The sequence below is a fragment of the Arvicola amphibius genome, chromosome 5 (assembly GCF_903992535.2).
Source record: "Arvicola amphibius chromosome 5, mArvAmp1.2, whole genome shotgun sequence".
NCBI lineage: Eukaryota > Metazoa > Chordata > Mammalia > Rodentia > Cricetidae > Arvicola > Arvicola amphibius.
This window is the reverse complement of record NC_052051.1, coordinates 120,966,136-120,990,417: the sequence shown is the minus strand read 5'-3', so window position 1 is coordinate 120,990,417 and position 24,282 is coordinate 120,966,136. Positions and strand designations below refer to the sequence as shown.

At 45.0% G+C, this 24,282-nt stretch overlaps 1 protein-coding gene across 7 annotated transcripts in view; it reads left to right on the top strand.

The window, feature by feature from the left end:
• Mcc (MCC regulator of WNT signaling pathway) overlaps positions 1–24,282 on the top strand; it is a 292,443-nt gene that overhangs the window by 193,728 nt on the left and 74,433 nt on the right. For all 7 annotated transcript variants that reach the window (XM_038330393.1, XM_038330388.1, XM_038330391.1 and 4 more), the window contains 2 exons: positions 1,565–1,707; positions 12,364–12,506. In XM_038330393.1, coding sequence (XP_038186321.1) covers positions 1,583–1,707; positions 12,364–12,506 — 268 coding nt within the window. In that variant the 5' untranslated portion in view covers positions 1,565–1,582. The remainder of the gene's footprint in view (positions 1–1,564; positions 1,708–12,363; positions 12,507–24,282) is intronic.

The window sequence follows — 24,282 nt, the reverse complement described above, 5'->3', positions numbered from 1 at the left end:
TGCTTCAGAGAAAGACAGAGGCTGCTGATTTAGTCACCAAAGCTGGTGACATACGATTTTGTGGACTCCTCTTACCTCTAAAGATTAGTGGATTGTGGATGAACAAGTCCTAAAATGCACGGAAGGAGGCTGGAAAGCTTCCGCTTAGGTGTGGCTCTCTTGGGTGCTAAGGATTAAGCCCAGGGCCTCATCTTTACCAAACAGTGTGCTACACCAATAAACCATGTCTCCAGCCCCTTAGAAGTGGCCTTGCTCTCACCTCTGGACCCGCTGACTCCAGATGCTTCCCTGTGCTGGGAGGTTATTTGGTGTGGAGGGTAGCACCAGGCACAGTAGTCGCCATCAGTGTTCTGCAGCAGCTCTCCTAAGAAGGTTTATTATAGAGCTTGCCCGATACTTGTTTCCAGAGTCCAGCGGGTCCCCAGGTCCTTGCCCTGGGTGATATTGGAAAGGTGGCAGATTTAGGGAAGGTGAGGACGTACATAGTGGGTAAGAAGCCTCCTTACCCCTTCCCTGTCACAAGCCTGAAAAGGCACACCTGCAGAGCTGGCTGGAGAGCACATATGGCTCTCTCGGCATCCGCAAGACCTTGTTGAAAGTGAAATTAAAATTTCCCTGCTGGACAGGAAATTAATAACCGGCCGAGTGTAGCAGACAAGGCCAGCTAGGCCACTTGTTCCGTCACCTCCCATGTTTCGTTGTTATGTAAATGAGATCAGCTGCCACTGCCTAGAGGGAATTGAGGAGGGGAGAGAGAAATCGTGGGGGACGGGTTCCTTACGCCTTAAATTCCCTCTGCAAAAGTGTTTCCATAGCAGGCACTTCTTCACTCCGTCAGCGCCTAGGCACAGGGAAGCTTCCCCGCCTCTCTTGTCATTATTTCGATACAGCAGCCTTCGTGGCTGTGCAGCACCGCCATTGACTCATTTCACAACACTTCCAGATCACCCACAGTGAGCTGGGCCATGTGCCACCAGGGTGGGGGAGGGGGCAGGGGCTAAATAACGGAATATCTAGTGTCTGCCTTCTGGGAGTTTACCGTTTGGAAGAGGAGGATATTGGATATGATAGCATAAATGAGCCCCCCACCCCCACCAAAACACCCGTTATACCACTGAGTGTTCGGGGTAGGAAAGGAACTGAAGCACACCATGGGAAACGAAGCAGATTGGTGGAAGGAACTGAGGGACAGACCTTCAAGGTTGTAGGTTGTGGATGAATCAGCTCTGCAAATGTAGGTGCATTACTTAGGAGCATTTACTCAAGATTGAGAATCTGGTGGCCCCGTGTCTGTTTCTTGGTGAGGAGCCAACAGGGACTCTGCAGAGGGAGAGGCAGAATGAAAGAGTATTAGAAAGGCAAAACCCCGTGTCTCTTCCCCGGGGCATTGTAAATTTTAACTGGGGCTACAAGGGCTAATTTGGGGTTGGAGCAGGGGAATGTCTTATTTGGGGAATAGCAGTCTTGAGGCAATGGCTTGAAGCTATGAAATGCAGCGTCGTTCTGCAAAAGGTACGTCAGCACATCCACATGTCCATCTTCTGTCCTGTGTTCTCGGTCCTAGTGTGAGCAGTCCCACCTCATGAGAGAGCATGAAGACGTCCAGGAGCGCACAACCCTTCGCTATGAGGAGCGTATCACGGAACTCCACAGCATCATTGCAGAGCTCAACAAGAAGATAGACCGCCTGCAAGGCACCACCATCAGGTAGAGCTGCTCTGTCTAGCCTGTGTCCTTGGCGTGCTGGAGCTGAAGCAGCCCCGTGAGTCGCCAGCCAATTATCTTCATCCCAGTTGTCCCCTTCTGATTCTGATCCCCACAACCATCCCAGTCAGTAGACAGGGTGCAAGTTGTGACCCTCAGTTTACAGCTAAGGGTATAGAATCAGCAGTCGAGTAAAACGCTTTATTAATGAGGTCTAGGTGGGTGCCACCCTGTCCTGAAAGATAACAGTCTGGTGTCCTTAGTGCCTCCCTTGTTCACTAGGTCTCCTCCAGACATCCTGCCTCCTTTAGTGCTGCTGAGACTCCTGGGTGTGGCTTACAGCTAAGGTCATATGGTAGTCTAGATAATCTGTCAATATTCTGAGATTATCCCAAGTTGTATATAAATGGGGACACTTATCCTCTTAGCAGATTCTAAGGCAAGGCTTGAGGCATCACTTCCCTGGGAAGAGAGACAAGACCCATCAGTTTCCTGGTGAGAAAGTCAGGCCTAAAAAGATTGCCAGCAGAGAGCAGTTACGTTTAGTAGAGAGCAGAGGCGGCGTTGGAGCCCAGAGACTCAGTTTTGGTTAGTTTTCTTTCCCTGAAGATGCTCGTCAGGGACTCTGCCTCCCTGGCTTACCAGTCCATTTGGCTCCTGAGTCTGCAGCACACAATGCTCTTTTCCCTGCATCTGCCCTCTGGTTCAGGGAGACTTGCGGAGGAGCTCACTGTGATGGGCAAGGAGCATCCCTGTGCAGAGAGGGAAGCCCTTGGTACCTACGTTTCTGGACAAAGGCTGCTTTGTTCGCAGCATTCGCAGAAGCCATAATTGAAAGAATCTCAGAGGCAGCTGCTCTGAATTCTCCCTGGAGAAGTTCTGGCTCACAAGAGACCTTGGACGGATTTTGTTCCAACTCTGAGAGTCGCCGTAATGATGGGGCTTCTTGGTGAGGGTGCTGATGGGCATCTGTTTTCGGGGCAAAATCATGGAAATTTTTACACTGACTTGGAACCACACAATAAACTTCATATTCTAATTTAGAACCTTAAGGTTTTAAAATTGTATCCTGGTCTACAGAGTGATTGTGGGTTGGAAATGCAGGAGCAAAGAGAAGATTTTTAGCCCGAAGATATGATTAAAGTAGATTTCGAAGAGCCTGAGAGAGAACACTGGCAAATTAGTGATTTCCATAAAAAATGAGTTGCACTTTTTAAAACTTGAGAAGGTGAATGGGTGTAGTCAGTTGTGAAATAAGTACAACACGTAGCAAGGGGGCAGCTCAGTCTTAAGATGTTTAAATTGGATATAATGGCCTGTTTCGCTTGAATATTCTGTGAGCTACTTGACCCATAAACATGTATTTGTGCCTCTGATTTAAAGGAAGATTGCATCTGTGCAGATGGCACAATTACCCGCTACCTGTATTCGTTGTGTAAATAAGCTAGCTCCTCCTTGAAGGAACTTCCAGCATGGTTGTCACATGTTCTATGTGGGCCAGGGAGCCAAGGTTCTTTCTGGCCTCTGAACTCCAGAGGCCAAGGTGTGGCCCCAGCCTCCGACACTCCAGAAATTATGTATGTCCTCTACCCCTGACAGGCTGTGGCAACCCCAGCTCAGGAACAAAACACCATGGATGGGTTTCTAACTGCTATGACATATCCCAGTATCTATGTGTATCCTTTTCCTGATATCCAAGGTTAAAGAGGCAAAGTACAAGTAGTGGAGGATGGGAGAGATGGTTTAGCCATTAAGAACACTGGCTGCTCTTCCAAAGGTCCCTGCGTTCAATTCCCAGCAACCACGGTGGCTCACAGTCATCTATAGTGAGATCTGATGCTCCCCTTCTGGCTTAAAGTCATATATACATGCAGATAGAGGACTCATACATAAAATAAATTTTAAAAATAAATACAAAATGGCAGTGAAAGGGTTGTATATGTCTTCATCCTTGTATAACTTTTAATTCTCTTCCTAGTTATGCACCTAAAAACCCACGCCAGAAATGTTTGCTTCTCCTCCTTGCAGCACCAAGATCTCCTAGCTGACAAGTGTTTAGGAAACATGTATCTACTAAAGAATATGATAGCAGCGCCACAGTTAGCCACATGGCTCCTTTCAGTACCCATGCTCTTAGAAACAGAGAATAGTCTTGATGCCCGTGTCTCACAAAGGAACACGTGAACAAAGCAAAAGCAGCTCAGGGAGGCAGCTATTTTTACAAAAAGGATGCATCATAACCCAAGCAGAGTGGACATGAAATGCATTTGGATTTTCTTCCAGTGAACGTGCTAGCTGTCTTTTTTCTATTGTCTGGGATCTGACCTCACGCTCTTTTAATATTGCCTAGTTTTACAGTATTCAAAGTGAAGCAGATGAAGGAAGGGAGGAAGCAGTAGGTACACAGAAGTTTTACTTAGTGATGCTATTAAAACATTTGCATAAGGGAAGAGATATAAAGATTTGCATAGAAGGCGGGAGACATAGGAAAAGCGGAATCCCTCGTAGTAGACAGATTTTATGCTGGTTGGCAGAAAAGACTAGCTTAGCTGTTCCTTAGAATGCCTTTGAACTACAAAGAAAAAATAATTAACATACTGGCTGGGGTGACAAGGGAGGCATGGGCTGCCGCAATGCCATATAAGGTAGTAAGGACTGCATTTGAAACCTGGAATTCGCTAGACTACTGCCTAGAAATTGTGAGAAGTTAGAGTTACTAGATTAGAGAGAGCTAATACAGGGGTAGACCTTTTAAGAATAAGGGTTTTTGAACTACTTTAATAGGTGAAATGCTAATTCTGGGCTAGAGAGGGGTCTTGGTGTTTAAAGGCACTTTTGCTCTTGCAGAGCAAATGAATTTAATTCCTAGAATCTATCTGGTTGTTCGGAGCCCCAGTAACTCTAGTTTGGGGAGTCTGATACCTGTTTTTGGTCTTCTTGGGCACCAGGCACATAACCACAGGTGAAACACTCATACACATAAAATAAATCTTTTCAAAAAAGAAAGAAACAACTAAGTCCAACTAAGTGAGGTGCTACCCAAACCAGAAGAAACAGATTTCCTAGTAGAAAAGAAAGGAAGTTTTAATAATGACAACTCCAGCCTTATAACCAGTAGAGAAGATAGCTAAAGTTGACGTATTTTTCTAGTTTTGTATAGTAGCATTTTGTTTCTCCTCTTGGTTTTCTTTACTTGTATGCAGTGAATTGGTGAAACTTGTAGTTTGGTGATTAGGTTTCATAATGTCTAGTCAGGTTTGCCATTGGCTCGAGGAGGTCTTCTGACAAGAGATGCTATAGCTGACAACTCCCAACAGTAGGTGCTATAGCTGATGATGTCATTGGTCTCCAATATTGAGGAGCAGCTGGTCATTCCATTGACCAGAGGGATAGTTACAGAAGGTTGAAGCTTTTGCTGTTGTGGTTGACAAGTTTTACTGATCAAGAGGACTCACTGGATGGTTACTTAGCAATCATCGGGTATAGATGGTTATTGGCTATCTTCTGGCCCAAGTACTGTCTATCCCCGTCCTTCCTTGATTTCCACAAATCAAAGGCATTCTGAGCCCTGGGGTTACTCTAGACCCCCTCCCAGCTGTGTTCTGGATAATTTCAGGCTGGTGACGAAGGGTCTGGGGGGAAGTAGAGGCCTTAGCCATTCCGGCTAGGCCATGAGAGTGGCAGCAGGCATGCAGTGTAGGTACAAGGGTCTGCCTTGACTGGCAAGACACACAGTTCTGGGCCAGTATGGAGCAGCAGCAACAGGTGCCCGATTTCTTGGGGACAAGAGCTGAGGTGACAAACTCGACAGCTCCTAGTGGCCTCCACCCACCTCTGTCTTCTCCATTCTTCACCAGCTTTGCGAGCACAGACCTGCCTGGGTGCAATGCTGCCTGTTTGAATCTTTTAGTACAGTGTGTATTCCTAACAGATCCCTACCAAATGCACCCGAAATCTCATCTCCCAGAGACGAACCCTGAACGTTTTGTGTATACGTCCTGAGAATTTTTCTATGGATTCTCTTACACATACTGGATCATCATGCACCACACAGCACAAATGGCTTTGTGATATGTGCCTTTTCACTTCACAGTATATTGGGTGTGCCTTTTTAAAGATGTTTGACTTGTGGAGATTTTATAATGGGATCGAAAATATGAAAAAGGAAACATGACTATAGAGCACTTTGGATCCAAAAAGAAAAGGAATGATGTCTAAGCAAACGGAATGTGCGATCTCTTCTTTCCCATAAGCAACTCTTGTAGTACCAACCTTTTGCTGCTAACTCTCACAGTTCATCCGTGTTCTCTGCTTCCCATTTTCTCGAAGCTTCCTGCTTTCTGCCTACTTGCCCCAGCAGTTTTACCCAAGCCCTGTTTTCTATCGACTGGAGTTGCCTTCTCTCATCGACGTCAATAGAGTGATGTGTGGAGAGGGGGCCTGTGGGAGCTGATTGGGGTCAGATGAACTCATGAGGATAGGGCTGTCATGGCGGGCTCTGCTTTTGTGAAAGGAGAAGCCAGAGAGCTGGTATGTGTGACTGGGCCCCCTCCTTTGCTGCCACGTGATTATACAACTAGAAGGCCACCATCTGCAAGCCAGGCATAGGAACCCTCTGAAAAGGGATCGTGCTAACAATGCTTTTATGCTTTCCAGCCTTCAGAACCACGGAAAGACACATTTCTGTTGTGTAAGCCACCCAGTCTGTGGTATTCTGTTTTGACAGCTTGAATAGCATAACTGCTAATGATTTCTCTCTTTGTCCTGAATTCTCCTCCCCTCCCCTTCCTTCTCTTCCCTCTTCCCTCCAACCCTTTTCTCTTTTGCAATGCTGGAGATAGAACCCAGAGCCCCGTGCATGCTATGCACATGGCCTCCCATGCCAGCCCACCAAGGTTTATTTGCTGATTTACTCACTTATTTTGAGATAGCATCTAGATAGCTGTAGAGCCAAGCTGGTAATCCTAGTTTGCTTTCTGTTGCTGTGATAAACATCAGAAGTAACTCAGGGAAGAAAATTTTATTTTATCTTAAAATTTTGCCATCGAAGGGAGCCCAGGGGAAGTACTGAAGGCAGGAATTTGAGGCAGAAACCGCAGAACACTGCTTACTGGCTTGGTCATCCACGTGTTTTCTCCGGGCCCAGGCCCACTGACTCTGACAGCTGGCCTCCAGCTTATGATCCTGCTGTTTTGGCCTCTCCTGGGTAGGTATTACAGGTGGCTCACTGCGCTCAGCCATTAATGACTTTCTAAGTGAAAATTCTAAATCTCCTGTCTTGCTTCAGGTCCCTTTCTATAGCATAGGCCCCAAAGTCTCTTCCTTCCGGATGGTCTCCTTTATCATCGAAAACCCTGCATGTCCTGAACCTTGTTCTCCTCTGGGGGTTCTGTCCTGAGCTTTGGATCACTTGACAGATCTCTCCAGCTGGCACCTTTCATCTTGAATGGCAGCACCCCAATTCACTCACTCCCCATCTCTGTGATCTTTGCATCTGCCCTGAACTTCTCTATAGGAGGCCCCTCCCTTGGGAGCAAGACAGTGTCTGATAGACCTGTCTCCTGTGATGCCATCTACCCTCTAGGATTTCAGGGCAGAGTTAGAACCCTGCTGTTCTTCCTGAGATCAACCTACATGCAACCATGTGCTGCTCTCAAACTGGGACCAAGGCCTCTCCACACCCTGACAAAGTGTGTTGTTCTGATTAACTAAGGGCCTAGAAAGTTAGATCAAACCCAGAGAGATCCCATTTCTTTCCCCGTCTTCCTGTGTGGTGTACTAAGCCCTGATGAGTACTTGTAAGTCTTTCTCTATGGCTCTTATAGCAAATCTTAAGATAAGAATGGAATATTTTTTTTCTGGGCAGTGGTGGCACACACCCTCAGAGATAGGTGGATCTCTGTGAGTTCGAGGCCAACCTGGTCTACAGAGCTAATTACAGTAGGACAGCCAACACTACACAGAGAAACCCTGTCTCCAAAACCAAAACAATTCCCTCAAAGGAATATTGTATCTATGAGCATTTGTTTTGTTCAGTTGCTCACTCGAAAATTCATAGACAAGCTTTGTTTTCCTTGCTGCTGAATGGGAAATGGGAGACAAAAATCTAGAAAGCCACACTGTACACTGTACCCTAGCACCTACCTCCCACAATAGATTCTTTTAAGAGAATTCGGAGGAATACGTTTCTTCCCTATATCAGCCATTTCAGGAAGGTCTGCCTGTCACCGTAAGAAAGATAGAATGTGCCGGGCGGTGGTGGCGAATGTGCCGGGTGGTGGTGGCGCACGCCTTTAATCCCAGCACTCGGGAGGCAGAGGCAGGCGGATCTCTGTGAGTTCGAGACCAGCCTGGTCTACAAGAGCTAGTTCCAGGACAGGCTCCAAAGCTACAGAGAAACCCTGTCTCGAAAAACCAAAAAAAAAAAAAAAAAAGAAAAGAAAGAAAGAAAGATAGAATGTGGAACACCCAACAAACTGGAAAACCTGTCGGTTCAAGTGGGATGGGTCTAATAACTACAACTGAATGACAGCCACCAAAGCCCATGGGCGACCACCCAGGCCATCTTCCGATTTGTTTCAACGTCAAGGCAATGATGGATGTGTATGAAGATAGTTTGTGCTGTCACATTTTACAGTATTCCTGAGTGCACAGAAACTCTAACTCCTAGTCTGGTGCACATGAGAACTAGGCTTTTGTCAGTGCTTCCCTTTTAAGACTAAATAATTTTACCCTGAAGCAAGACGATGCTTTAAAAGCAAGGAAAAACAGGTCCTTAGGCCACAGTCTAAGATGTTTTCATTGGAACTAAACTGAGGAATTAGGCTGCACTGTAAAGCAGTTGCAGAATGTGTAAGTCACACCATGTATTCAAGCTGTGGATATCCTATTTTTAAAATACCAACTGTAGCTCTTCTGGCCTTTAGGAGTCTTCCATAGTGATTTTTCCGCCACTGCTGGTCTTCATGTGTGTCTGCACATCCTAGAGCCGACCTCCCTAGGAGACTTTGTTTTAGTTAATGTTACAGCTGGGAGTAAGTGTTAACGATTACAAGTCTAAACAAAGTCCCTCGAAGCACGTCTCAAATGCTTCTGAGTGCACAGAGCTGAGGGCATTTAGACTCCTGGGACATGATCCTTCACAGCCCAAGGACAAACACTTGAGACTTGGTAATTCCATTTTAGGAACCATCCACTCCACAGATGACCAATTTATCTAAACTTTTATTTTTGTGGCTAAACACAGTCACTTTGAGGAATTTATTCATTATTTTAATCCCTAGAATTAACAGTAGATTTGGGAGAGGAGACATCTTTGCCTCAAAGAAATAATCTGCAACAAGATTAGGAGTTACTGTCAAGGGAACCATAGGTAAAAGCACTTACTGCACAAGCTGAAGACTAGTGTTTGAATCCCAGCACTGTTTGGAAAACAAACAACAACAAAAAACCTGGATGTGATCACTAATGGACCTGATTGCTGGGGCTTGTTAGTGAGCTCTGGATTCATTGGGAGACTGTGTCGAGACAGTAGGGTGAAGAATGCTCGATAAGGCCAGTGATGTCCTCCTGGACTCCACATTCACATACCCATAAAGCAGACACCACAAACACATTACACAGCAAAAACAAGAGGCCAGGGAAGGTACTTGGAGAGGCCCTTGCTTGGTCCTCTGTGAGACACCTTCACTGGCAGTGACTCGAGGCTGCCCAACAGTTTCCCCTGCACAACGTGTGATCTAATCTTGGGGAAGTTGCCCTGGCCCAGCAGTCTCCAGACTCAGTCCGTTCTCTTGACGGACCTGAGGACAGAGGAACTCAGTCTGTACATGCTACAATAGCATCTGGCCCAAAGGAACATAACTTTTTTTTTCTTTCTTTTCTGATCAAGGTTCAAGCTTCCTTTCAGAACCTATGCTGGTGGGGTTGACAATGTCCTGTAAATCAGTAGTTCTTACAGTCTTTAGAATAGGCCTGGGGCTGCCTGTATCTTCTGTTGTTCAGGCTGAGTTTAACCTATTTTAGAGACCTCACAGCGTGACTAACCCTGTCCTGATCTCATAAAATAGCTTCCCATCTCTAGTGATTACTGTTTATGCATGTTGTTTCACTCTAGAATTCTTCAGATTCCCATCGGAGAGACTTCACCAGGACTCAGGTGTTCTTACCTTAGCCCCTTCCTGTCAGGCCGTTCCAGCTGTTATGTTTCTACGCAAGATGGTGGTATTCGCTCTTACGCCATGCCTCTCCAAACTTCCTTTGTCATAATTTTATTTCTGCTACCTACTTTTTTTGCCTCCTCTAATGTCATAAATTCTCTTTGGTGACAGCTCTACTCAAATCCTTGCTCTTCACCATGCTCCACGCCTCACAGCTCGGAGTCTGTGCACACGCGCGTTCTGTCTCACAACCTGGAGACAGCCCTCCCGTGTCCACTCCTGTGTCACGCACACAGCACTTGCCAGGTTAGAATCGGTTGGGGATGTGCCTGTCTCCCGGAAGATGGAATCTGGGCAGTCATTGCTTTCCTGTGTTCTTCTTGGTGCTCCAATGCCTTGAATGGGATCCTTAGTTTGCCGTTCATGACATGAGAACCCTTCAGCCCCGGGCGACATTACGAGTGTGACCTCATTCGCCTCCCCACTCACCCCAGAGGGGGTATTTCCAGCATCGTATTTCCCTCCTCACACCCTCTCCCTATTCACTCCTTTATGAAGTTATTCCTGCTAATCCCTGGAAGTCATTTGGTGTAAAGCAGACTTGGCAGGGACTATGTCTTCAGGATCTTCCAGGCCCGTTTTAAATGCTGACTGAAAGAAGAGCTGATGTATCAGCTCACAAACAATTAACCTCCAGACCAAAGGTGACTAATAAGAAGGGTGCCCTTAATTGTTTTCTTGCCTAAACCTAATTATTGGTGACTTCTGTAGTTGTCTAACTAATTAGCATTCATAGCTTATTAACCCGTGTTTATTTTCACTTTCGCTCCATTCTAATCCATATTTTATAAAGCTGGGGGCTTTGTAACTAACTCTTGAAAGTCTTTCTAGTTTCCTGAGTGGTTTTCATATACCCCTTATATAGCAGAGGTCATTTAGGAAGCAGACAAATTCCTTAAGAGAAAATTGCTTTTTGAGAGAGAGAACCAAGACCTTTAGAGAGATATTCGCAGTTATCTATATATAGATGTATCTCCCCAGTTGCCTCCTCCCAAGCTACTCACCATCTTGGGCTACTCAAAACCCACAACCATAGACTTTGTTATAGACTCCATTGCCTCACCGATTGCTGGCAGCTTAAAATGGGTGTTAGGCTGGGGAATGTCTTCTCTCCTCAGCTTTCTTCATTGATGACCTCTCCCTTAGACTGGAATGACACTTGTGGGCTCTCTGGGCCCACAATGAAATCCCCGATGATGTAGTTTCGGGGTTCACTTATAAAATAGATGCTCCCGAGAGAGTTCTGTCCTTTTCTTTTTGTCTGTGTGTGGCACACGTGGCACGCGTGATGGTGGTAAATGGAGGAGCCAAGGAGGCAGGCACTTTGAGGTGCGTATTCTAGGTAGGCGCTTTCCTGCTTGCTAATATCATAACTCAGAGGTTGACTAGCCGTAAAGGGCTGGGCGAGATAGGGGGAGCACATGGGAATGTGTTTCAGTGTTTCCCTCCATCTGTAAATGCACATCAGAAATCTAGGAAACATGCTGTGGGCTAGCGCTCTTGGACACTGTAAAGATCTGTCACTCGTATTAGTTTAATGAAACACTGATTGGCCAGTATCTAGGCAGGAAGTATAGGCAAGACTAAGAGAATTCTGGGAAGAGGAAAGGCAAGGAGTCAGTTGCCACCCAGACGCAGAGGAAGGAAGATGAGAATGCCTTACTGAGAAAAGGTAGCAAGCCACATGGCTAAACATAGACAAGGATTAAGGGTTAATTAAAGTTGTAAGAGCTAGTTAAGAATAAGCCTGAGGTAATAGGCCAAACATTCTATAATTAATATAAGCCTCTGTGTGTTTATTTGGGACTGAATGGCTATGGAATAGGGCAGGACAGAAACTTCCATCTACAGAAACAGGGCACTGGATGAAATTTCTTCTTCAGTACATCCCTCTCACCCTTTTCTTTTGGGGAATGTAACTGTGGTACTTCTTAAATATGCCTATCTCTGTATCCGGAGATCTAGGTGAACTGGACATAGGAAGTTTCTCAATAGCTCCAACTTAGCAAGTTCTTGGAAGGATGTTCCCATTGGGACCTCCAGATGAAGGTGTGGAATTTGTAGTTTCTCATCTTCCTCATTGTTTTGTTCAGTGTAGCCACAAAGTTAGTAAACTTTGTTCTTTCTTACCTCATAATTTGAGTGGGATGAAGAATTCTGACCTCTTCAGGAAATCTTCCAAGGGAAATGTTTCTCATAGACTGATGTGTAAGTCTTGTTGAGTACATAACTGTGGATGCACAAGGAACATTGAAGTTTCACACACTACATCATTTTCGATATGACCATCTGCGAGGCCTGAAAGGAATCCCAGTACCTGCAGTCTGGACAAGAAAGCTATTTTCTTTTGAAAGGTCTTTGTTTCTTCCTTACAACATCTATTTTCCAAGGACTCGCTGTACATCCTTTATCAATGGTGCCTGACTCTCCTTTCTTGCAGGGAGGAAGATGAATACTCAGAACTGCGGTCAGAGCTCAGCCAGAGTCAACAAGAGGTCAATGAGGATTCCAGAAGTATGGACCAAGACCAGACTTCTGTGTCCATCCCTGAAAACCAGTCCACTATGGTCACTGCTGACATGGGTGAGTCTTCCCAGGCCACATGTCAAGCAGGACTTTGGCTTCTGGGTTGCAAGAAGAACATTAGAAATACAAGGCAGCCTGAGTTAATATTTCGTCACTCAAGGAGTTTGGGAAGGGGATGAAAACACATTCATTTTAATCCTGTGTTCACTGCCTTATTGGCCACAATGAGCTAGAGAGCTGAGTTAGCATTCTTTTTTATGGGAATATGATTCAAACGTGTGTCATTTCTGGTTGAAAATTCTAGAAGCGGGAAGCTGTGTTAAAATACTGTTGCAGTATTCCTAGTCACAGCTCCTTCCAAGCTGCAAGAGTGGGAGTAGAAAGGATGGAATGGGTGGCAGAGCTTAGCAGAAGAAGCCAAGAGGGTTTTAGCAACTGTGGTGTAAGGAGGAGGAATCTAAAATGTCTTCAACACACTGATCCAAATGACTAAGAGAATGACTGTATTTCTTGGTGAGAAATTTGATTGAGAAACAAATTGAGACATAGTTAATAATTATATTTGGCCTCATAGAGAAATAGCCTAGTAGAGATATCTAATGCACAGTATTTTAAACTGAAGGTCATGACCTATTACTGGGTTTTGGGATTATATTTCTAAAGTCTTTCAGAAAGGAAAGCAAGTCGGAAAGTGGTAGAGTTTGGTATTGTTGTTTCATGAACATGTTTATTGCATGCCAAATAGCACGAAAGTCAGAGCTGGAATGTTGTGAACTGGTGGTTTGCTCTGGAATGCCTGTTGGATTCTTGAGACAGACTGAGGTTGAGTATTTGCCATTGTCTGAGCCAAAGTGAGCTGTGATTGAATGTGTGCGAAGTCAGAAGAGTGAAACATTCCATGTCTTTGGAGGTAGATGATCATGTGTAGTAAGAGGTGGAGGAAGAGCCAGGAGAAGGTTGAAAGTATACTGAGTTTTCATGGAACTGAAAATTGAGTTGGAAAGCAATCGACTTTTTAAAATTGACTATAGCACATATGTTTAATTATACATCCATATAAGTGCTATAACATTATGAATCATGGTACCATGAGACTATCAAAGAAATTTGATTCAGTCTAAGGTTCTGGATCTTAGAAGTAGCATATGTACTAAGATCCAGAGAATCCGTGTCAATTAAGCAGCTCAAGGAAGAGGTGAGGCAGTTTGGTGAGGATGGGGAATATATCAAGAAGATGAAGAGTCATCGTGATGTGAAGATGAGGGCTAGAGAGGGAAGGAGGGGCCAGGTCATTTGGAGTCTTGTGGAACATGTTAGAATCTTTACTCCAAAGCATAAGAAGCTGCTAAAAGATTTAACAGTGTGGGGAAGCATGGGATTATCAATTACACTGTAAATCACTCCATAATGTGGAAAGCAAATCCATAGATCGAATGTGTTGGGGAAACTAGTTAAGAAACCATTAGAAAAGTCTAGGCGGTCCAGATTGTTGCTAGAAATTGGATAGTGGGAGTTGAGATATAGAAAAGAAGATGGGTACAAAAAAATTGGGAAATATTTGCTTAAGAACTGTGTTTTAGTTGGGGTTTCTTTTGTTATAAAGATACCATGACCATGCAATTCTTTTGAATTTTTATTTATGTGCATTAGTATTTTGCCTGCATGTATATCTGTATGAGGGTGTTGGGTACCCTAGAACTAGAGTTACAGACAGTTGTGAGCTGCCATGTGTGTGCTGGAAATTGGCCCCGTCCTCTGGAAGAATACTCATTGCTCTTAACCACTGAGCCACCTCTCCAGCCCCTCAAAGATTTGTTTGTTTGTTTGTTTGTTTGTTTATTATGTATGCAGTGTTCTGTCCCCATGCATGCCTGCAGGCCGGGAGAGGGTGCCAGATATCATTACAGGTGGTTGTGAGCCACCATGTAGTTACCGGAATTGGACTCAGGACCTCTGGGAGAACAGCCAGTGTTCTTAACTGCTGAGCCACCTCTCCAGTCATGGCAATTCCTATAAAGAAAAACATTTAATTGGGGGTTTACAGTTCAGAGGTTCAGTCCATTACCATCATGGTGGTATGCAGGCAGCCATGGTACCGGGAGAAGTAGCCAGGTGGCCTACATCTTGACTTGCAGGCAACAGAAAGTGGACTGACTGACTGGGCATGGCTTGAGCATATATGTGACCTTAAAGCCTTCCTCCACAGTGACACACTTCCTCCAACAAGACCACACCTACTCCAATAACACCAGACCTCCTAACAGTGCCATTCCCTTTGGGGGCTATTTTCTTTCGATCCACCACAACTGGAAGTAGGATAAACACAGATAGGAATTATGGATGTCTCCTAAGATTCTGGTGTGCACAGTGCATGCGTGTTGAGGCCATTCATCATGTTGAAACATGGTGAGAAGGACCAGGTGATTTACTCTCAGATTTTTTTTTTTTTATTTTGCAGAGGGAAGAGGCAGGTGGAGTGCATCTGCCTTTTGTGAGGCATAAGTTGGGGTGTCTTGAGATACCTGGGCTGCAGATATTTAAGAATACAGTAGATATTGAGATTAAGAAGTCAAGCAGAGTGTCTGGGATACAGAAAACTTTTGGGGAGACATCAAGTTGTGACTGACACAGTAGAAGTTGATGTTCAGATAAGTGAAGTCAGCTGGAGACTGAGCCTCTGGGGCCACAGCTGCTAGCAGCACACAGCAGGAGTCTGAGGCAGGGGTGCTCCTCTCCATTAGTTTCAGGGTAAATGATCATTCTCAGAAGCCCCCAGAGTGTGAGTGCCATGCTGACTTTGTTGATGCAGTATTTTTTCCTTCTTATAAAACACTGAAATTGTAGATCATGTTGCTATCTGCCTGACTCTCTCATTAAACTCTGTTAGGCAGTTGTGTGGTGTTTCATCTCCTAGTCTGGGCCTGGTTTGTGGCACATGTTCAAAGATCCTATTGGAAAGAATGAATGATGCTATTGGCCTGTTTGTCTGAAGATGCTGGAAGAAATCGAGGGCAGGTGCATCATGGTGCAAAGATCTGATGAGGAAAAGTGTTCAGCAGTCTGAAATGCTGAGAGGGCCGTATAATGGATTTAGCTGCACCCGTCATTGAGAGGTGTGCTTAAATGGGACCAGCTTACACTACACAACAGTGTGCACATGAGTGAAGAGACAGCTTCAGGCTTAGCCGTTGGAAGATAGAGTCTGAGGCCTGTGTTCAGGTTTTTGCTTTGTGCCTAGGCTCTCTCCCTCCCATGCATCTGAACCCAGGGTTCAGACTTGATGTCGTAACACACACAGCCATCTGCCACCAGTCAACCCTTCAGGCAAAAATCTCACAGGGCTAAGTTCAGATCAGCACTGTAATTGTCTCTACTCAGAAGCCTCTTACTGTAAGTTCCAGCTACAGCCATAGGCAGCCAAGCCAATTCAAAGAGCCAACGGTGTCTCCATCACTGCGGAAGACCAGCCCTGCACTCACCCTACATTTGCTTCTCTCAGATTGTATTTGATGGATTTAGTAGGTGACCCATCATCTGACAAAGTCACATAATTAAGTTTGGGAAATGCAGGCACAAACCTACTTCAACGGGCCTCTCTCCTGGGGCACGTCACAGAGCGCCTGACATGACACTGGCATCTGTCGCACCGATTCCCCAAGGCGGGAGCTCACAGCTGTCCGTCCGCATGGGGAGGCATCTCCATTTTCCCCTCATCATTTCATCTCGAATTCTTCCTCCCATCCTGTGCCTCACTTGGAAATGTGTGTGAATTGTACTGGCAGAGCCTTTCCTGGCAGTCCTGTGCTCTGCGGGAGTATGGCCTCTGCCAAGGGCCGCATGCATTCTCTGCTTGCGCAGAGGAATCTTTAGTCATCTTACAAACTCATTGTGTGCTCTGTTAGGTACGGGGGCAGAAAGGCAGATGCTGCCATCAGATGACTGCCCTCCCACGTTCAAACCTCTTAAACCTGGGCCGACCTCCAAACTCCTCACCATGAGGTCCGGCCGAGCCTGGAGCTCCTGCCCCCACACTCCCGTCTCCTACAGTCCCTCCAAGCTGACCAGATTCTGCCCTCCAGGGTGTGCGTGAACGGTCTCTTCTCCTGGAGTGCCCCTTGCTACAGCACACATGTAGCTTTCTCCTTCACTCCGGTTCCCTTCTCATGTCTGCAGAATCACTCCTCATGCCATCTCTCCCTTCCTAGCAGCTGGCACTGTCTGAGGAAAGGCTGTGTTTGCTTTTATGTCCTTGCTCTTGCCAGTCGCTGTCTCACATGTGAACGCGGGCTGTGTGGAGCAGGCATTTTGATGACCTTGTATGCCAATCTGATGATGCCCAAGGACTCATCAAATATCCAAGTAGCAATGAATGCGATCCCTTGTCACAAGTCTTTGGAGGATGTGGATAGTTCGATAGAAAAGACCCATAGTCGGGGCAGGATCTGCAAGGTGGGATTCTGGGAGGAAACTTCACAGAAGCCTCGGCTGAGTGGATACTTGAGGATTGGATGGGAGTGGTGAGTTGAAGGAGGAGTCGGTATGAGAGGGCTCTCTATTGAGCCCTTGAAGAAGGCAGGCACTTATGGGACAGACAACTTGGCAGAGCTCATTAAACTGCAGCATAGAATATCGTCAGCGTGTTTGTTGATTGGACCTGACTGCCTGCCTCTTATTCCTTTGCCATTTTCCAATTAAATTGCTTCAATAGGGTAAAAAGCTTCCATATATAAACACCATTATAGGAAATCATTAAAAAGCATCCATTTCATTATGGTTGCTATATTTGTGAACCTGCATTAGGAACTCAGAGGCTTCTTCAAGCTGGATTTTAGATGCACTTTGCTGCAGTGGTTTTTTGTTGTTGTTGTTGTTTGTTTGTTTTTTTCCCTTTCTGGTTTACCAAAACAATAGCAGTAAGTCATCTGCTTGCTTCGTCAAAAACCCATTTTCTTTTCTTTGCAACCGACGCCTGTCAGAGCCTCACCGCCCCTCCTGGACAATGACTGTTGAGCACTGTCCTAGGACCGGACGACTAAACAAGCAACTTAGACCTGGGCTCACCCCAGTCAGCCAGCGAAGGAGGAAGTTCCTCGGCACAGCGCACTTGGAAATTAGTTATATTACTTCGGTCCAAATCTTGTCGCACAGTTGTTTTGAAACTAACGGTGACTAAACAGAACCAAGGTGGGAATCGTCTCTTAGAATTTTTCTTTTCCGTATCTAGTGGCGCCTTGGAATTTGCAGATGAATTTAGCAGCTTACACGCTTTGATATAGGCTCTGGGTCAGGTATTTACATCCGTTCCTTGTGATTGGTACTCGCTTTGGAAGGAGGCCCAAGTATAGAAGAGTTCAAGGAAGGCAAGCCACTCTTCCAAGCTAAGAGGTGGTTTTGTTGTTGCCATGTCTCTATAGATGGCTCTGCTCCTGCGTGCCTTGGACTGTTCGATGCCTACAGTTGCTGTTACAGCCTCTGTCCTTTGAGGTCTCGGAGCTGATAGGGGAATTACGGGAGCAGCTGCGTAATCACAGCGCCTGGCCTGTGTTACGTTTGTAATTGAATGAGATTTTGCTGATCTCAGGATGGAAAGCAGCACTCACAGGCCAGATCACGCCGTTGTGGCCACAGAAAGGAGTGCGCTCATGCAGGGGTGTGTGCGCGCATGCGCATGCTCATAGCATCACCCGTGTCTGAGTGGTGGTCTCTACAGAAACCTCTTCTACTCGCTTCAGTAATAGAACTACTGAGCCTTGCCGGAGCCATTGCTTGAAAAGAACATCTCCTGTCTCCTACCGGATTGACCTTATGTGACTAGTGAGGGCGCTTCTGGGTTAGGATCTGGAGGGTTCTTTTGAGTTCTGGTGAGAGGTGGGTACATTGCTGGAATACATCGCAGCTCACGTTGGAATCCTTGCCTGTTGCTGTGATCAATCAGTGGTAGTTTCCCTTAGGAGGAGTCATTTTGGGAGGCCAGCCAAGGAGGAATTTACACATAAAACCTGGCTTTTTGGCACGGCTGTGACCGTGAAATATGTTGAATGTGAAAGTCAGATTTTCCTGGCTGGCTGCTGATGAGGCCTAATGGCTTCAGAAAGAAAAAAAAAATGTTTAAACGTGTCAAGTGCAGGGACCAGCACAAGGTCTTTTCCCAAGGCAGCCTTTATAACTACAAGGCAGCTCTGGAGAACCTTGCTTCCTGGGGTGGCTGGTCACCTGCCTTTCCCAGCACTGTAGAGTCAGTCTGTAGCCTGCTTTGGAAACTTTGAGAAGTCAACTCCCAGAATGGCAGCGCTAGGCTGGACTGCAATTGTAGTCTGATTAGTTGGTGTGACAAGGTTGAATCCTGCCTGCCACATCTTCTTTTTAATTATTATTTTGGGCAACTTAATTTCTCCCAGGAGGCTGGCAGTGAGTATCACCCTGAGGTCTGAGTTCTAAGTGTGGCTTTGAACACCGATTCAAGTGGAAGCCTTACCAAGGTGACCTTTGACCCGGAGGCTCGAACCTGGTCAGTTAAAAAAAGTGTTTAAGAGTTAGCTCAGTGGTTAGGAGCACTTTTTGTTCTTATAGAGGACCCAGGCTCAATTTTCACCCACACGGTGGCTTACGGCCATCTGTAAATCCATTTCTAAGGGGTCCAACACCCTCCTCTGACCTCCGCAGGTACCAGGCATGCACTGTGGTACAGATGTACATGCAAAGCAAAACAGCCATACACATACAATAAAAATAAACTAAAATAAAACTGTGTATAAATGTTAGCAGGGCTGAGTAACTGAAGTGGCCACCAGAAATCTTTCTAGACTTTTCCTTGCAGTAAATACAATTGAAAGCGGGAAAGACTGTGACTCTGCTTCAGTGTGCTGTGTTTCTCTCACATGCTACTGGTCAGTAAATTTTCAGCCTCCTGAAGAGACGTGGCTGTGGAATGGAAGACACTGATCTTCAAGGTTAACTTGGGACCGGCTCCCACTGCTGTCGGGGTTATGAATTCCTCTTTTATTATAATAAGCATTCCTTGTTTTCTAAACACACCACATCTCCTAAGGTCGATTTATGTTTCCCTTGGTTGGAACTCTTGACATATTTTGCCTTAAAACCAAACCAGGCTCTGAAAGCCTGTTTAGTCTATACTGGAAACAAAATCCAGGCCCTCACTTGTATTCCCGCTCCTTGAGCCATGGTGGGAAGTATGATTGCTCTAAGAAAGTATTTTATATTGCTGATGCTTGGTAGAGCATGTGTATCTCTCTCTCTCTCTCTTTTTTTCTCTCTCATACACACACACACACACACACACACACACAGACTGAGCAGGGCGCTGGAGCTGCCATGGGTGACCAGTGTTGAGAAAGCACCCTTTGGACTGTCTTGGCATGGGAGTAGATGGTTGGGATGCAAGACCTGTGTGGGGACCTGTGACCGTGGCAGAGGGCCTTGCAGGCATAGTGAGGGAGTGTGGTTCATGTTTGATATAGCTGATGTTTGATGATCTTTATGCCTTCATATTTACAACCACACTTGTTGTTTCACAGAAACAAACTCTCAGAAATCTAAAGACAGCAGCAAATATGAAAAAGAATTTCAGGCTGATAAAATATTGCTGAAACAGAGTGAACATATAGCCTCCTTCTCACTGAGAAATAAAATGCAGAATTGAGATGTTGAGGGGATGGGAGTGGCTTGCTGTCCTCAGGATCCCCCAACCCCCCGCCTGAATGTGCCCTCATCATGCCCCTTTGTCTGCGTCAGAGACACTTGCCGGGGCCTTGCCCTACATCGGAGGGGGATCTTTGTGGCGGTATCCGTATGAAAATCAAGACCTTGGAGTAGCTACACTATTTCAGCTTTCTTGTTTAGGATGCTGCCATACCCCAACCGCTTCCCAACGTTTTATTTTAAGAGACTTCAGATCTAATGAAAATGGTTCAGTGAACGCCCATGAACTCTTGGTCCAGATTAACTACAGAGGGTTGTTAGTTCTTGCTTAGATCACCCCAGCTGTCACACGAAGGCCTTTTGTTGTTTAATCCAGGTCCAGTCAAGGCTCATAGGCTCTGTTTGCTGATCGTGTCTCTCACCACTCCCTCCTGGACTGTGGAACAAGTTGCTGATATTTTGGAAACTAGTGCAATGCTATCTTATTCTGTGCGGGGCGATTGCTTTCTAATTAGATTCGAAGTTAGGGTCTTGTTGTTGTTGTTTTGCTGTGTTTTTGCAAGAACATATGTGGGTGATGGTTGTGTCCCCATCATCTTTATGCAGTCCCAAGAAGTCCGTAGTGTCAGCTCCATTTATTGGTGGTGTCAAGCTGTTTTAAGACTCTGTTAATGTGCTTCTTGTAAGTCCTCTTATCTTCACGGGCAGTGCAGGCTAAAGCAGACAATGCAGACGCTGCTTCCTACTTTCCCCTCAGACACTTCTCCTGGCCGTTTAGACTTGAAAGTCTATTGAGTAATTTTTATGTTGTATGTTCTTTCTGTGGACCAATATCAAGAAAACATTAGCCTCCTGGCTTTAGCTTTGGATCTGTGGAAGGGTCGGACTGTTACATCCCCAGGATGGAGCCTCACGGCTCTTCACACAGTTTGTATTCATGCTCAGAAAATGTTTGTTTTTTTTCATATATGTGTGTGTGTGTATACATATATATGTGTATATATTCACATATATATGAACGAATATATATGTATACACACATAAATATATATGTTCCGTTTTGTTTTCTGTAGTGCAAAGGATTGAACCCGTGTCCGTTCACATTTTTAAGCTGTATTCCTAGTCCCATTTCATGCACTTAAACTGCTCTACACCAGACATGATGTGTGGCCAGTCAGTACAGAGATGTGGGCAACATGCTGACTCCTACCTAGGAGGGGTCCCCAGATTCTAGCCTAGCATACCTGCACCCGCTTCTGTTAAATTTACTGTAGCTAATAATCTCTTACCTCACTGGACGCTTTCAGCTCAGAGAGCCTGATTGAGGGCCTTTTCCCATTTGTAACAGGTCACTTGTTCTTAAATTTGATGATAACTTGGTTAACAAGTAGGCCAAAAAAAAAAAAAGGCTATGCTTTTGACACATGACCTTAAACAAGTCTGTAGTGTGAGGCTGCGGGCCGGCTTCCCGCCGCCCTATGCCCCAAAATAACAACACACAAATTGTATTCTTTTAAACACTGCCTGGCCCATTATTTCTAGCCTCTTATTGTCTAATTCTCACATCTTGCTTTAACTCATTTCTAATAATGTATGTAACACCACGAGTGGTGTCTTACGGGGAAAGATTCAGCATGTCTGACCTGGTGGCTGGCTTCATAGCATCTGGCTCTCTGAGGAGAGGCGTGGCATCTGACTGAGCCATCTACCTCAATTCCTTCTTCCTGTTCTGTCTACTCCACCCACCTAAGGGCGGGCGTATTAAATGGGCCAAGGCAGTTTCTTTATTAGCCAACAAGAGTCCTCCATCACAAGTCTTTCATTTATTTCACACTTGGAAGCCATCTGCTGCTTATCAACTGCCTACTCTGTGCCCAGTATTGTGAGCACCTAGGAGCACATTGAGTGAAAGCTGTCTCTGCTCCAGGGGCACAAGAGATTATGGGAAATTGGTTGCCTCCATCAGGTGCCTCTTAGAAAATGGGATTTCGGGGCAAAACTTAAATAAAAGACGAAAAGTAAAGAGAAACAAGGTACTTCTGAAGTAAAGAGAAACAAGGTACTTCTGAACTAAATAATTACCTGGGCACCTCCTGTGAGACAAACATAGAGCCTCAGAGAGACAGACATTTTTTTGTCTGGAATCGGATTTTGAAACAGACCCATGAAAGAAAAGAAAGACTACTCAGAATCTGGAAGACTACAGATGTGTTTTAAACATTGAACTCATTTATGTGGGTTAGGATTTTCCCAGTGGTTTAAAAATCAGCAGCATTTTTTTAAATATTTATTAATTATGTATACAATATTCTGTCTGTGTGTATGTCTGCAGGCCAGAAGAGGGCACAATACCCCATTACAGATGGTTGTGAGCCACCATGTGGTTCCTGGGAATTGAACTCAGGACCTTTGGAAGAGCAGGCAATGCTCTTAACCTCTGAGCCATCTCTCCAGCCCCATCAGCAGCATTTTTAAACACTTTGTTGAAAAGGAGCCGGTTCTAGTCTGTCGTTTTTGCTGTCAGTTCTGGATACAAACTTACTTGGTTCTGAGAGAGAACTAAGCAAGCCATAGTCACACACCAAGAAGTGTCTAATTGGGCGAGAAGGCTGAGGGTCCAGGGTTCAAGTCCCTGTTCGGGCGCCAAATGAAGGTGCGTGGTTGATCGGCAGTTATGATTCACCAGACAAGCTTTAATATATATAATTCAGTTTTAATAAAGGAAAGGAAAGGGAACTTACAAATCCAAGGTTCCAGCGAGGAGGGCAGGAAAACAAAGAGCAGGCAGGCCGCAGGCCCGCAAGATTTTATAAGTCAATATTAGCCTAAGGGGGACACGCCTAAGAGGGACACGCCTAAGAGGGACACGCCTTTAGACCAAGGGGGACACGCCTTTAAACCAAGGGGGACACGCCTTACAAAACAAGGTTTTGGGCTAGGCTTCCCCTTCATCTCCCCCTTTTGTCTAAATAAGACAGAACCAAACCAAATACAACTATATTCAATAGGAACAAATAATAAATATAAAATTACAAACAATATTAAGAAGAAACATATAACAAAAGTTTTACTAAGCATTCTATTTCAAGGAGTCTAAATAATGTAGAGGGTAACTACAATTATCTAATCTTCAACCCCATCAAAGATCTGAGAAGGGAAGTAATATTACTTAAGCAACCAGGAAGTACAAACAAGAAACTTCCAAAATGTGCAACAAATGACAGAGACAACTAACTACCTGGGCAGTCTCCCAAAGTTTCGTTTTGCAATGTTGAGGCAACCAACTTTGGCTAAGGCCTAACACAACTGACATAACATTTTTCAAAGGCAAGGAACTTTTTGTAGAACTGTCCAACCCTGTCTTGGCAAGATAAGACAATCCTGTTTTTATCCATTTATGGATACTCGGAAACTCTGTCAGTGGTCGAGGTATGGGCTTTTTCTTTGCCTAAAGGCCACTTCTGCCAAGAAGAAGACAAGCTCCCAGTGGAGTGTCTTTGGTGCTCAACATTCTCTCAGGAGTAGAGTGGTGTTGCCAGGAGTGATTGTGTCTCATAAGTACCAAACTCTAGGTTAGATTAAAGGCCATGTCCTACAGCTCTTCAAAGAGGTCGAAGATTATACTATCTATACTAAATATAATTTCTATGTATCTAAAAAACCTGAAAAACAACTGTGCAATAAATGAGGACAATATCCCCAAACGTAAACAATGTCATTATACAAATAATATCAGAGGTAGAAATGTACATTGCAATATGATAAATATCTCAATATAACAATTGTTTTAAACAGAGGTAGAAGCATACTCTCATACAATAGAGGTAGAAGCATACTCGCATACAATGTTCAATATACAAGAATCAATACCAATGCAATTTTCTAATAACAATAATTCACAAATACCAATCATCCCATCAAACCAGGTAATTCCCCCCCCCCTTTTTTTTTCATAAACACCCCTGAGTCCATATAATACCTCCCCCATCCCCTCAACCCTATACCATCTACTAAATGATGTCCCTAAACCAGAGGGCAAACTCTGTTGGGAGAGGGGGCGTCGTCCTCTAAGATTGCTTCTAGCTGACATGGGGGCGACGTTCTTCTCAGGGGGTTCCATGAAAGCAAATGATGGTAAAATTCCCAGAATAACATTTTGTCGAGGAAATTGTAA